Here is a 12,760-nt window from a genome sequence, read left to right as displayed (position 1 = left end):
GCGATGCGAACGGACATCTGTATAGAAAAGAAAGGAGGAAAATCGCGGTTGCGGCGCAGTTGGTCGCTAAGCCCATGCAAACCCGAGCGTGACACGTCCATCTATCGAAATTAATTCGTGTTCGTACTTTCCCACTGTGACCCGTGCGATCGCGAGTCAATTCGACTGTGTGTGCTCGCGAGAGGTTCGCCGTGGTTGTGTGGTTTGCGATGCAAGTGCGATTGCCGGTGAGTAAGTGAGAAATCGGTGAAACGCGATTCTTCTGCAACACCTCGAATCCGCGCAAATCGCTCGACGGAAAATCATCTCAAGGTTATTCGCGTTCCTTTTGTTTTCGTACATTCCGATGAATGTTTAGTCACGGGTCACCTTCCATCGCAGCAATTGTGTGTAATTTACGCATCGTAACCGGTATTACGTCTAGGAAGCTGATATACACAGGCACACTTCGATCGAATCAAATCTTTGGAAGGTATATAAAGTATACTCTGAGAGAGAGAGAGAGAGAGAGAGAGAGAGAAAGTATTGGTAATGTAAACTGTCATTAACGTCTCTTTCCGAAGAATCTGAACAGGAAAAGCAATGTCATCATTTCCGTTTCAGTACTGTAATAGCATCTGCTGTCTTCTTTATCATCTCTTTGATAAGTACACACCTATATTTATTTTTCAGTAGGGTGTATGCTAGAGAAATCTTGCTAGATCTTGGTAAGATTTCAGCAAAAAGCACATAGTCTCAGCAACATGGATCTTGCAAATCAACAGATTTCAGTTAATCCTTGTCTGGATGTCAATGCAACACTTGGAATAGATGAAGCGTATCTCAGCGTTGTGAATAAATACAACATATCTATCACATTGTTTTCCGATCTACTTGAATGCTTCATGGTTTGTACTTGTCAGATCAAATCTATCACACGACGTGTGATTTCATCAAATTGACCACTAATAGTCCCAATTTTTCTGCAACAGTGCTATGGAGTACCAACAGCTGTCTTACCAGCAAACAAAAATAGTACATTAGTCATACCTACAAAATATCCCCTGCAAGTGTTTTATCAAGCTAATGATTACTTATATTGTCAGTAAGTAATTTAATGATGTACACAAGTATACCAAATTATAATAGCATTGCTATTTATAATTTATCATGTTCATTATTAAAATATTAAAATAGAGGAATATATATATATATGTATAATCACAACTCACCAATTTATGTTTCCAGAACTACGTACATTTTTAAAGAACATGGAAGTTACGGGTGGAATATTTCCCAGGAGGACTTATGCTCGGATATTTACACGATCCGTGAGCCGATAAACAGTTATCTTCGTAAGGCAGAAAAGTTTACAACACTCACATATTTTTAATCCGTGGCACTTCGATCATAGACCGATCAATAGTTGTTGTTCCTCTTTGCAGCGATATTTGTAGCTTTCATGGTGTTTACCCTCTTATGGGTCTTATTCGCAACATGTAGGGTGGTTATACGTGTGGTGAAAGGGAAATTATCGCCGGACACGGTGCACGATGTGAGCTCTCTTTACACAAATATGCATGTCGTCGTTGCATGTGTCAGACATACACTTACACACTGCTCGATTACCTCATGTATTTACAGGACTTGGATAGACTTCAAGAAGCAGAGACGTCGAACCCAGTAATGAGGACCAGCAGAGTCAGTACCAGAATCCGTTCGGTCGACACATTCCGAGGGTATAGTTTTGCAGCTACGCGCAAACACGATGTTTGTGCGTAATGTCAAATGTTTAATGTCAAGTACCGTATATACGACCGAAATCGTTTTCAGGATCACTATATTATTGATGATATTCGTTAACAATGGCGGTGGCAAGTATGTGTTCTTCAATCACAGCGCTTGGAACGGCCTGACCGTCGCGGACTTGGTTTTACCTTGGTAAATAAATTGCGTGTATCTTATCGTCATTATTACGCACACACATATTGTACTGTACCCTTTTACGTGTCGCTTCATGCTCAGGTTTGCATGGATCATGGGATTGTCTATTACCATATCGAAACGGTCGGAACTTCGCGTATCGAATTCACGCGGCAAGATTATCTTACGTTGCTTGCAGCGCGCGTTTATCCTTACGCTTCTCGGACTGATGTTGAATTCGATTTACACGAAGTCGTTGAAGGATCTCCGGTTTCCGGGTGTTCTTCAATTGCTGGCTGTTTCGTACTTCGTGTGCGCCGCCATCGAGACCGTGTTCATGAAGGCGCACTCTCAGGTTTGATTGAGTAACGTTTCCGGCTCTACCGTAGTGTATATACACACATACACACACGTACTCACACACGGTAGTGTCCACATATTACGTACACACGAGTCTGTCTGCGAGATCAGTTTGATATAATTTATTAATTCTCTAGGACGACTTGTTGCAGTTCGGTCGATTCACAGTATTGCGAGACATTCTGGACAGTTGGGCGCAATGGTGCATTATCTTAGCGATCGCGACGACGCATACTCTCATCACTTTCCTCATGCCCGTTCCGGATTGTCCGAATGGATACTTAGGACCAGGTGGTTACCACCATTTCGGAAAGGAGGTCAACTGTACCGGAGGCGCAGCTGGATACATAGATAGGCTCGTTTTCGGTAGTCACATGTATAATAAGACACACAATCCTGTGTACGGTACCATTTTACGTCACGATCCTGAAGGTATGGCACACGGTTCTTATGTTTCTTGTCTTATCAGTGAAATTCCGTGTTTTTGTCCCATCAGTCAAGGTTAAAATTCTGCTGAGGAATGCTGCGTTCGTTAACGTAACACATTTGCAGGAATAATGAATACCATATCTGTAATACTTGTCGTGTATATGGGGGTGCACGCTGGGAAGATCTTGCTGCTCTATTACCAATGTAACGCGAGAGTGGTCCGTTGGCTGCTATGGTCTGGTGTCACGGTAGGCTTCTTGCAGTCTACAATCGTGTACAGGCGGCATGAAAGAAAGAAGAAAGTGCAACTTACACGAATAATAACAAGTAACGTCGATATTTACAGGGTCTTATCGCGGGTATATTGTGTCATTTCGACAAAGAGTCTGGAGTGATACCGGTCAGCAAGAAGATGATGTCGCTTTCCTTTGTTTTGACAGTATCATGTTTTGCATTTTTATTATATGCCATCTTGCATTTCTTCATCGATTACAAGCAATATTGGAGCGGAGCTCCATTCATTTACGCAGGTTTGTGTGCATTTAATTTCGTTTACGAGTTGCACAAATTTGTGTATATGTCTGCAAAATTATCCACAACGATGTAACTGTGGGTCTTCTTGTTTCAGCGATATTTTTACGCATTATTTCTTCTCTTTTTTTTTTCACAACATGAAGATACACTTATTTCGCTTTATGTTCAAAAAGACAATCTGCTTTAAAAATCTTAAAATTAAGAGACAAATAGATGACTAGTATTTGTTTTAGGTTTGAATCCGATCACCCTTTATATCGGTCATATAATAACTATGAATTTATTCCCATGGGCTTGGAAGTTGACACACGCTACGCATTGGTCGTTACTCGCTATGAATCTGTGGACTACAACCTTATGGGGTGTTATCGCATATTGGCTTTACTTGAAAGACGTTATCATATCTATTTAAAATTATTTTCGAAGCAGCTGCTACATAGTGACGGTCGTTATTGTATAATATATTCCCGCGCGGAATTAAAGAAACCGTTACATTGTAATACCGCGCGTTAACACACGCTTATAAAGTTAGGAGAAACGTGAATCTTGAAGGCGAATATTTTCGAGCCGCCACAGTGGCAAAAATAACGAAACGGAATGAGAAGCGTAGCTCTGCGGCACGTAATTGGTGTTAATGTTCTTTGACGAATTTTATAAAATTATACATGTTACAATTCATTTTAAGCACACACCGTGTACTCATTTTCTAAATAAACAATGCTTTTTGTAAAACTCAATCATAGAGTAATTTTAGAAGTTTGGTGAAAAAGCAAAACACTTTTTTTGGAAAAAATCAATTTTATTTTTCGACATAATCTCCTTTAAGAGCTATACACTTGGTCCAACGATTTTCCAATTTTTTCATCCCGTCCAAAAAATAAGTCTTGTCAAGCTCCGCAAAATAGTCATTGACGGCGGCGATAACATCCTGATTCGACGAAAATTCCTTTCCACCGAGCCAAATTTTTAATTTCGGAAACAGAAAGAAGTCGCACGGGGCCAAGTCCGGAGAATATGGCGGATGAGGGACCAATTCAAAGCCCAATTCATGCAACTTTGCCATTGCGACGGTCGATGTGTGGGACGGCACGTTGTCTTGGTGAAAGAGCACCTTTTTGCGCGCCAATCTTGGCCGTTTTTCCTTCAATTCGTCCTTTAAACAGTCCAATAACGCCGCATAATAGGCTCCCGTTATTGTCTTGCCCTTTTCCAGGTAGTCAATCATGATGATTCCTTGAGAATCCCAAAAAACAGTGGCCATCACCTTTCCCGCCGACAAGACGGTCTCCGCCCTCTCCGCCGCACTTTCACCAATCGTTGTCCACTGTTCTGACTGCTGTTTGGACTCGGGTGTGAAGTGGTGGATCCAAGTTTCGCCCACAGTGACGAATCGGCGCAAGAAACCCTTCGAATTGCGATTAAACATCGCTAAACACTGCACTGAAATGTCCATTCGAGCGCATTTTTGGTCGACAGTCAACAATCGTGGCATCCATTGCGTAAACAGCTTTTTCATATTCAATTTTTCGCGTAGGATATCGTGCACTCGTGCAGATGAGATGTCTACAGCCTTAGCTATCTCGCATACATGCACTCGGCGGTCTTCCATTACGATATCACAGATTTTTTCAATGATTTCCTCCGTGATGACGGATGATTTCTCAATCGGCCGTCCGGAACGCGACTCATCCTCAATGCATGTATGGCCACGTTTAAACTCATTTATCCACAAATAAATAGTCTTCAACGCTGGGGCAGAGTTCCCATAAACTTCGTCCAACTCGGCTTTGATCTGCACGGCCGTTAACTTCTTCAGATGAAAATATTTTATGACAGAACGGAACTCAATTTCCTCCATTGTTGCGGCGAATGCGAAAGTGGTCGATTTAGACGGCTGTCAAACGTCAACTACGCGTCACATTGGGCTGAAATTTTGACAGAGGTCGCTTGAGAAATAAGGGAGAATTCACACCTTGACAGAGAAGCAACAGCCAATCAGAATTCGCGCTGATAGTCGACAGTTTCTGCTTTATTTACTGCTTATTACCAGCGCGAGTTCTAAATGGCTGCTGCTTTTCTGCCAAGATGTGAATTACCCCTAATACTTGCAAGCAGTGATGTCGCTTTATGAATTGTGGCGCCATCTCATGGAAATTTACAAAACTTTACAACTACATTTTTTCATTTTTTCACCGACAACATTGGTATATAAATATATTCATTTATTTATAACACTTACTACTTTTAGGATTCACATATGTCCTACAATTATTTACAATGTAACTTAAAACTAAAACGCATAAGGTAGATTGAACTTAATGTAATAAAGTCATACTTAACACATAACAATCACTGGTGGCTCGTAGCAAACTTTGAAACTAAAAAAATAACAGGCTGTTAGAGCAAGATTCAAACCGCTTAGCGGAGACTCAAACCTCCCGTTATCGATGTTGGTTTTCTCGCAACCCGGCTAGGTGGCGTCAGATCGTCCGGTTAGTCGCGTATTTGGTTATACGGTTACAGGTAGGAATGCATTGAGAAGAGCTGAATGTATTAAGGCTTCAATGTTTTCAACTAAAGCACAGTTAATAAAACGGACCGGAAAGAACGGTGTTGGACGTTATGATTTTTTAAAGCTCTTAGCTACTGAATATCAAATAACGAAATCTAAAGGTAAAGTACACAATGTGCGCACGCGCGTACTACGTGTTTACATATGTTTCATCCGAAGGATTGTGTTAATAACAAACCGTTTTTTTATTGTTTATTTCATATCACTTATAAAAGACGCGAAAGAGCAAGTGTTGGCAAATTTGGCAAACTTTGCTTACGACCCCATAAATTATGGATACATGAGGCAATTATCCATAATTAATTTGTTCCTTTCTGCTCTGTCTGAGAACAACCCAAAATTAGTACGTTTTGCCATTGGTGGTATTTGTAACTTGTGTCTAGGTAAGTCTGTTTATCATAAATTTGGAAGAAAATTTCACATACAAGATATATCTCATCGTGTAATGTTTTTTTCTCATTTAGATGCCATAAACAAGATATATATATTACGTAATCAAGGTGTCAAGTTGATATCATCACTGCTTTCTTCCCAAGATGAGGATACTGTGCTCTCGGCAATTTCTACTTTAATGTTTCTGATTACATCTGAATCAAGAGAAGAAATAATATCAGCTGATATAATTAAACATATGTTGGAACATTTACATAGTTCTAACATCTGTATTAAAAATTTAGCATCCATATTTCTGGCTGACTATTGCCAAGCAAGTGAAGTAGAGAAAGTAAAGGAAAGAGATAACAACTAATTCACTCATAGAAAATGAATATTCAAGATAATTAATATTGTACATATATGTACTATTCTGTATATATATATACACACACACACACATACACACACATATATATTTATTGGGATCAGAATTATCATATAATTTTCACTGCAAGAGATAATAACATCATGAAGCTGATCCAATTTTTTGCTGGGTTCCTCAAACATTATCCTGTAAGGATATCCAATGTGAGAACATTTGCTGACTCAACCATGAATCTGAGAGAGGGAGACCAAGTGTCGATTTTCAGAGTGATAACAAATGAGGACATATTCAAGTTTGCTGAATTGACAGGTGATTATAATCCAATACACGTTGATTCAGCAAAAAACATCGTACATGGTGCTTTGCTCAATGGCCTAGTGTCAGGAATAATAGGTACAAAGTTACCCGGTGCAGGCACTATAGTTATTGAGCAACATCTAATGTTTCCCAGACCATGTTATGCTGGTGACTCGGTAGAAGTCACAGTAAAGATTTTATCTGTCAGAAAAATCATCACATGTAGTTACTTGTGCATTGCCAATGGAAACAAGCTTGTATTGGAAGGAGAAGCAAAACTTATGAGGAAATTGTTATAAATCTCTCGCATCATTTGTAAGAACTTGAATAAGATATTTTACTTTTTAATGAAGACAAGATTGTACCAGATCGAGAAGCAAAACTTGCGAGAAAAATGTTACGATTCTCTTGATAATTGTAGGAATTTTAATAAAGTGCTCTATCTAATAATGTAATATGTACGCATAAATGTGAATTTTTGTTATTAACATATCTCTTTCAAATGATGGACAGATGTGCTTGCATAATTTATAATTAAAATTATATCTCTCAGAAAGTTCTTCTTTTACCATTGTGCAACAGCGATTCTGTTACCTAAACATCAGTAAAACCTTTAGGTTCAAGAAAATTATCTGTTGACCATAATCTGGCATACAAATCGTGTATAAATCAGAGCAATGAAAGTGAAACACCCTTGTTGCACGAAATCCGAATATACAAGGTTTTGCTTAGCAAGCGCTTCAGATATGACCCATATATTCGTGGCAACGTTACGACAGAAATGTCAGTGAAATTTCAATGAAATGTAAAGGATCAATCTTATCGCACTCGCGAGGATCACGCAGTGAGCATAAGTCATTCATTTGCGCGTAATCGCAAGCAGATATTTATCGAGTCGAGGAGAAACTTGATATCCTTTACCGTTATACGTAATATACTTTATACATTCATTTGCTGTTATAAATAATATATACATATCAAAATTATTCAATATACCCGCGGGAGCACAGTTAACTAAGTCCGGATTAAGCAGTGCTTTCATTCAATTTCCAGGCCAAAATGTATCTGACATTAATGATGGTAGTCCTGTACGTATCGTATCCCTACGTAGGAGGAAACAATATTGTTCCAAGTATAACCAAGTCATCGACAAACTCGAACGAACCCGGCTGTGTTTGTGGGATATTCCTAAGTGGGCAATTCAAGAAAGGCAGCAAGGAGCAACCTAAAGGACATCCCGCGCTCCTCCACGAGCACCCTGATACATTTCCGTGTAACACCGTCGGGAACAGGCTCTGCACCAACAAATGTCTCGAAACTGTAAGTTCTCAAAAATCCACGTTGAAATCGCGATTTTTAATCGAGACTTAAGATAAATTTTCTTACATTGCGCAGTCCTTCCGATCCTCCGCATATAAACACAAAAGTGTTTATCGATAATAAAGAGAGAAATTTTACAGATAGTGAAATATTTGCCGAACAGTGCTGCGATCCTCTGCGCTTCCATCGACCGTGACTGTCACAAGGAAAAGGTGAGAACGTTTGTTATTGCTGTTATGTTGTTACTTTTGCAAAGTTATTGCGAAAATAACTATTATTTCACTCCGAGATCGTAAACTTTTGATGCATTGTGTGCGTGTGTGATCTTCCGACAGGCTTATCTCTTCATCAAGAATTGCAAGGACGAGTGGACGAATACGAATCTTTCCGCGGGCAGGGAATACTGCTGCAAGGATGGCTTGCCGTATAAATGTTACTGATATTTGAATTTGACGCGATCCTTTTGTACGATGACTCTAATTTATAAATTATAGGCGATCTAAGTGACGTTTATAATAAATACACCGACTCGACAACCGTGAGTACTTTGAATATCCCTCCGTGTGCTCTAAATATAGCTAGTAGAGATCATCGTGTGCACTCTCCTCAAAAGACACGCAGGAATTCAGCGTAAATGCCCGAGATGCCGCTTTCTATATTTAGATTTTGAGGTGTGGGAATTTTGCGTGTACACAGTGAACGCACATCCGAAAGCCGTGTGTGTGTGTGTGTGTGTGTGTGTATGAGAGAGAGTTCCTCTTCGCAAAATCCAAAATTGCAAGTAACTATTGGCTCGCGAAGTGCGACTCCACTTTCAGTTACTGGGTCAAGTTCAAGCATAACCCCGACAATTTTCACGAGGCTGCAGAGCGCCTTGGAATTTTACATCGTTCAGTCAGTTATCTGCGAGATCTTGGAAGACGCTCAAAATGCGCGCTGCCACACCGTTGTGAAGTGTCGCGAGATCGCTGGCAGACGGACAGTTTGCGTTCGCGAGACGACACGAGAGAAGTCAACAGGCGCAAAATGTGCGCACGACTCTTGGCCTGCCCGTTGTGCTCTCAGCCTGGATTTCTGACACTCGACGCGCTGCGAGCTGGACTCGTGAGTGTGGCGACCCGGCCCCTCGTATGCCCTGTCTGCAACGAAGTGCTGTTGGGCATAGACAAATTAACTATACACCTGTTCGGTCATACGATCAATCTGAGCAACAACAATGCGACGACGGAGTCGTCCAAGCACGTAGACGTTGTCCTCCCCGACGAGCGTCTGATCGCGCTCCATAATCTGCACAATGTCGCCCCGCAGAACTGGAACGCGCTGATGAAGATGCAGCAATTGAACAAGTCGCAAGCTTCGAGCGGGACGAGCAGTCGCGCGGAGTCGTCGGGGAGCAAGGTCCATGTTACGAACTCACAGTCCCAAGTGCAGAATCAAGACTCGCTTGGCAAGAATACGGCTCAGCAGTTCGTGTCGGATTACAATTACGATGTGATCAAGATCAATATCCGGCCGAGCGAGGATCACGGCGCCGCGTTAGGGGCAACTGCGAGCCTGCAAGAGGTACTGAAGACACACTGTGTCGCGCAATCCTTCTGCAACGACAACGTTAAGCAGCTGAGCGTGTCCCGAGAAAATGCACCGACGGAGAAGAGCGTGTCGGACTTCGGCAACGACTGGATGGAGAAGCGGAGCTGCGGGCCTGCTGTGGACGCTAACGTCTACCAAGGTATCGAGGCGGGTTGCATGGAGTCGAGCAACGGTCAACACATCGCGAAGGAGAGACCGATGATGAGTTTAATGGACAAAGAGAACGACCTGACCGACTTCCAGTCGATCCAGGACGCGGTGCCGATTTGCTGCATGGACACGTCGCTGGAACAACGGCACGACGACAAGCAGAGTCCGCGCGATACGAAGGAACCGATCGCCGAGGATCGAGACAACGGTTCGAAGGAGCAGAGGAGGATACTGGCCGTGCAGACGTGCGCTAAGATCTTCCCAAGCGCCACGCCGAAGGAGAAGACTGAGAGGTGCGACGTATGCGGCTTCCACTTCCCCGACGTCAACATCTTGACACTGCACCAACAGCTGGTGCACGAGCAGGAGTCGGAGAACGCCTCGGGAGGGAAGGTTCTGAAAAATTACTCGTGTCACCTGTGTTCGAAAGTATTCAAGATGAGAGGCAGCTTGATGGTGCACATGAGGGTTGTGCACATCGGCCATAATTTAGGCAAGTGATCGCGACTACTACTTTCGAAACTCTCTGTTCGATCGGTTCAATCCAATCTAATGATTTATGTTTATACACACACACACACACAGGTTCTTTACCTAAAGACGGCCAGATCGAAGTGGCACACGGCGAGGTCGGCTACAACTGCCCAACGTGCGGGAAGAGATTCAAGAAAGTGAGGATATTCCCCTGCTTTCTCGCCCCTTTGACGTAAAACTTTGTCGTAACGTAAACACGCCTAGTCGAAACCGCTCACGGTAATCCCCCGCTTGTATATATATATATATATATATATATATATATATCTTTTTCTCTGTTTCGCCGGCGTGACAGGAGCAACACGTGATACAGCATCTGAAAACGCACGAGGGCAAGCAGTGGGAGTGCGACGTCTGCAGCAAGATGTTCACGACCAAGTACTTCCTGAAGAAGCACAAGCGACTGCACTCGGGCGAGATGCCGTACAAGTGTAAGATATGCGACAAGAGCTTCACCTTCCAACAGTCGTATCACAAGCACAGGCTCTACCATAAGGACGACAAGCCTCACACCTGCGCGACCTGCGGCAGATCGTTCAAGGAGCTCTCCACGTTGCACAATCACGAGAGAATACATACCGGGGAGAAGCCGTTCGCGTGTGAGACATGCGGTACGTTGAAGGAGAGCACGGCGGAGAGCTCGGGAGCGAAAGCGACACCCTATAACAGGTCCACGCCGGTATCGGATTAACTAACAATTTAACTGCCGATTACCGTGTTCTCGTTTTGCCTAGTGTCTGTAACAATGTGCTGCGTGCATGACAGCAGGTAATTTCCAAAGAGCGCTGGTTATTCGGTTAGCGTGAATCAATGCAACGAATGCTCTTAACAACAACGACGAGTAATCCCCCTGTATTCCCCGTATTGATTCTTCCGCAGGGAAGTGTTTCCGCCAGCGTGTTTCGTATTTAGTCCATCGTCGAATTCACACGGGAGTGATGCCTTATAAGTGCACAATGTGTGGCAAAAGCTTCCGATACAAGGTATTCTCCGTACGATCCGCAATACGCTTCGGCCGTCGCGTGTCTCGCTTATCAATGCCCCTCGTGTTTGTGCTTCCAGGTGAGCCAACGAACGCACAAGTGTCCCGCGCAGGCAGCACCGGTTGGTGCAGCGCAGCAATCGCCGGACGCGATTGCACAAAAGAATAACGACGAGACGACCAGGCTGCAGGCTAACAACACTTTACAACAATCCGTAGGGGAATCGATGATTAATACCGTTGATAAGGAGGAGAACAAATTTGTACTTATAATAAATGCTGAAGGACAACATGTTCTAGCACTGCAGTCGGAGATAAACAATATATCTACGGAGAAAGAAGGAGGAAAGCTGGAAGGCGCCGATAACACAGACAAAAATTCGAGAAGCAAGACGTGGAGCACTGACGATCTTGATTCCTTCAAGCTCAAGGAGCCTTCTGAAACAATCGAGAAGACGCAGTCGGAGAAGATAAATATGAAAAACGACTTTCTCTCGCTGATGATGTCGCGTCTTGAGAACAGCGTGTCCTCTTCCACCTTTGAAATGGAACATCTGAGAGTATCATCGCCCAAGCAGAAAGAGAATTTGATAGACTCTTATACTGACTTTTCGCAGATCTCTGATAACGCACAGATGAATATCGTGGATTCAAGAGTGGAGCAGAACCTTACTCGCGACAAGGACGTGTCCGATTCTTTGCAAACCATAAACGTAGAATCATTGAAGGAATTACTGTACAGTATTGATAGAAAATAAAGCGACTGTGTGTGTATATACATATATATATATCTGTGTAATGTAAAAGTACAAACTAACGTTACGTTAACGTCGTCTATCGATCGTAGATCAATATATAGAAAAGCAAAGGATATTTATTCTAATTCTAACATACATGAACAAACATACACGATTGTAATTACGTTTCGCCAACTTTGTACATGAACCACATGTAAACTGGACTAATGAAAACAATGATGTCACATTTCTATATCGACAGTAAATTGAATTGGATATTTTATTTCATACGTGATTTCACGCTCCAAATATCCGACGTCTCTCTCTCTCCCTCTCTCGATTCCTTTCTCTCTCTCCCTCAAATGATTTACAAGACGGTTGACGTTACTCGTTCGTCATGATTTATCCTTCAGTGCCCGTCATCTCACATGTATATCCGCTGGAGATTCACGAATCGCCGCTGACGCGCTCGCGTCGAACATCACGGTGGATGCGCATTGCGGCGTGACTCTCGCGCGTTCTCGCGACGCGATTGGCCAACGCGCCGCTGCCCGAGGCGCGACCGCCAATCGGCGAGTGTGGCGCGGTAGCCG

General features: G+C 42.8%; 5 protein-coding genes across 10 annotated transcripts; all 5 read left to right on the top strand.

Annotated features, from left to right (window-relative positions):
* Window positions 1–18: 18 nt before the first annotated feature.
* Window positions 19–3,962, top strand: LOC106742509 (heparan-alpha-glucosaminide N-acetyltransferase-like). 5 transcript variants are annotated; one of them, XM_014615494.1, is made up of 12 exons: window positions 19–472; window positions 673–887; window positions 972–1,084; window positions 1,228–1,334; window positions 1,425–1,534; window positions 1,624–1,718; window positions 1,813–1,920; window positions 2,005–2,257; window positions 2,415–2,694; window positions 2,815–2,939; window positions 3,038–3,221; window positions 3,459–3,962. In XM_014615494.1, the coding sequence occupies exons 2-12, from the start codon at window positions 744–746 to the stop codon at window positions 3,635–3,637; spliced, it is 1,698 nt and encodes a 565-aa protein (XP_014470980.1). In that variant the 5' UTR covers window positions 19–472; window positions 673–743; the 3' UTR covers window positions 3,638–3,962. The 5 variants fall into 5 exon arrangements, with proteins under 5 accessions (XP_014470980.1, XP_014470979.1, XP_014470977.1 ...); XM_014615493.1 differs by having other exon boundaries at window positions 20–227; window positions 676–887; window positions 2,400–2,694; XM_014615491.1 differs by having other exon boundaries at window positions 20–472; window positions 676–887; window positions 2,400–2,694.
* A 1,709-nt stretch (window positions 3,963–5,671) lies between these two features.
* LOC106742601 (armadillo repeat-containing protein 7-like) lies at window positions 5,672–6,786 on the top strand. Its single transcript, XM_014615727.1, has 3 exons — window positions 5,672–5,898; window positions 6,013–6,180; window positions 6,262–6,786. The coding sequence occupies exons 1-3, from the start codon at window positions 5,790–5,792 to the stop codon at window positions 6,543–6,545; spliced, it is 561 nt and encodes a 186-aa protein (XP_014471213.1). The 5' UTR covers window positions 5,672–5,789; the 3' UTR covers window positions 6,546–6,786.
* LOC106742434 (hydroxyacyl-thioester dehydratase type 2, mitochondrial-like) lies at window positions 6,701–7,153 on the top strand. The gene has a single exon (XM_014615363.1). The coding sequence runs from the start codon at window positions 6,701–6,703 to the stop codon at window positions 7,151–7,153; it is 453 nt and encodes a 150-aa protein (XP_014470849.1).
* On the top strand, window positions 6,779–8,710 carry LOC106742602 (follicle cell protein 3C-1). Of its 2 annotated transcripts, XM_014615729.1 has the most exons (5): window positions 6,782–6,866; window positions 7,472–7,698; window positions 7,908–8,174; window positions 8,315–8,386; window positions 8,510–8,710. In XM_014615729.1, exons 3-5 carry the CDS (start codon window positions 7,914–7,916, stop codon window positions 8,612–8,614), a joined length of 438 nt encoding a protein of 145 aa, XP_014471215.1. In that variant the 5' UTR covers window positions 6,782–6,866; window positions 7,472–7,698; window positions 7,908–7,913; the 3' UTR covers window positions 8,615–8,710. The 2 variants fall into 2 exon arrangements, with proteins under 2 accessions (XP_014471214.1, XP_014471215.1); XM_014615728.1 differs by lacking the exon at window positions 7,472–7,698 and having other exon boundaries at window positions 6,779–6,866.
* An 87-nt stretch (window positions 8,711–8,797) lies between these two features.
* LOC106742600 lies at window positions 8,798–12,457 on the top strand. Its single transcript, XM_014615726.1, has 5 exons — window positions 8,798–10,407; window positions 10,500–10,585; window positions 10,744–11,059; window positions 11,328–11,431; window positions 11,511–12,457. Exons 1-5 carry the CDS (start codon window positions 9,201–9,203, stop codon window positions 12,186–12,188), a joined length of 2,391 nt encoding a protein of 796 aa, XP_014471212.1. The 5' UTR covers window positions 8,798–9,200; the 3' UTR covers window positions 12,189–12,457.
* The last annotated feature ends 303 nt before the right edge of the window (window positions 12,458–12,760 follow it).

Source organism: Dinoponera quadriceps, unplaced genomic scaffold (assembly GCF_001313825.1).
Source record: "Dinoponera quadriceps isolate SergipeBrazil2010 unplaced genomic scaffold, ASM131382v1 scaffold113, whole genome shotgun sequence".
Lineage (NCBI taxonomy): Eukaryota > Metazoa > Arthropoda > Insecta > Hymenoptera > Formicidae > Dinoponera > Dinoponera quadriceps.
This window is presented reverse-complemented; position numbering and strand designations above follow the sequence as displayed.

Excerpts from the sequence above, each read along its gene's own strand:
- LOC106742434 (XM_014615363.1), top strand. The coding sequence starts at position 6,701 with ATGAAGCTGATCCAATTTTTTGCTGGGTTCCTCAAACATTATCCTGTA.
- LOC106742600 (XM_014615726.1), top strand. The coding sequence starts at position 9,201 with ATGTGCGCACGACTCTTGGCCTGCCCGTTGTGCTCTCAGCCTGGATTT. Across the intron at positions 10,586-10,743 it reads GCGGGAAGAGATTCAAGAAA|GAGCAACACGTGATACAGCA; the intron begins GTGAGGATATTC and ends CCGGCGTGACAG. Across the intron at positions 11,432-11,510 it reads GCAAAAGCTTCCGATACAAG|GTGAGCCAACGAACGCACAA; the intron begins GTATTCTCCGTA and ends TTGTGCTTCCAG.
- LOC106742601 (XM_014615727.1), top strand. The coding sequence starts at position 5,790 with ATGTTTTCAACTAAAGCACAGTTAATAAAACGGACCGGAAAGAACGGT. Across the intron at positions 5,899-6,012 it reads TCAAATAACGAAATCTAAAG|ACGCGAAAGAGCAAGTGTTG; the intron begins GTAAAGTACACA and ends CACTTATAAAAG. Across the intron at positions 6,181-6,261 it reads TATTTGTAACTTGTGTCTAG|ATGCCATAAACAAGATATAT; the intron begins GTAAGTCTGTTT and ends TTTCTCATTTAG.
- LOC106742509 (XM_014615493.1), top strand. The coding sequence starts at position 744 with ATGGATCTTGCAAATCAACAGATTTCAGTTAATCCTTGTCTGGATGTC. Across the intron at positions 1,719-1,812 it reads TCGGTCGACACATTCCGAGG|GATCACTATATTATTGATGA; the intron begins GTATAGTTTTGC and ends AATCGTTTTCAG. Across the intron at positions 3,222-3,458 it reads AGCTCCATTCATTTACGCAG|GTTTGAATCCGATCACCCTT; the intron begins GTTTGTGTGCAT and ends TATTTGTTTTAG.
- LOC106742602 (XM_014615728.1), top strand. The coding sequence starts at position 7,914 with ATGTATCTGACATTAATGATGGTAGTCCTGTACGTATCGTATCCCTAC. Across the intron at positions 8,175-8,314 it reads CCAACAAATGTCTCGAAACT|ATAGTGAAATATTTGCCGAA; the intron begins GTAAGTTCTCAA and ends GAAATTTTACAG. Across the intron at positions 8,387-8,509 it reads GTGACTGTCACAAGGAAAAG|GCTTATCTCTTCATCAAGAA; the intron begins GTGAGAACGTTT and ends ATCTTCCGACAG.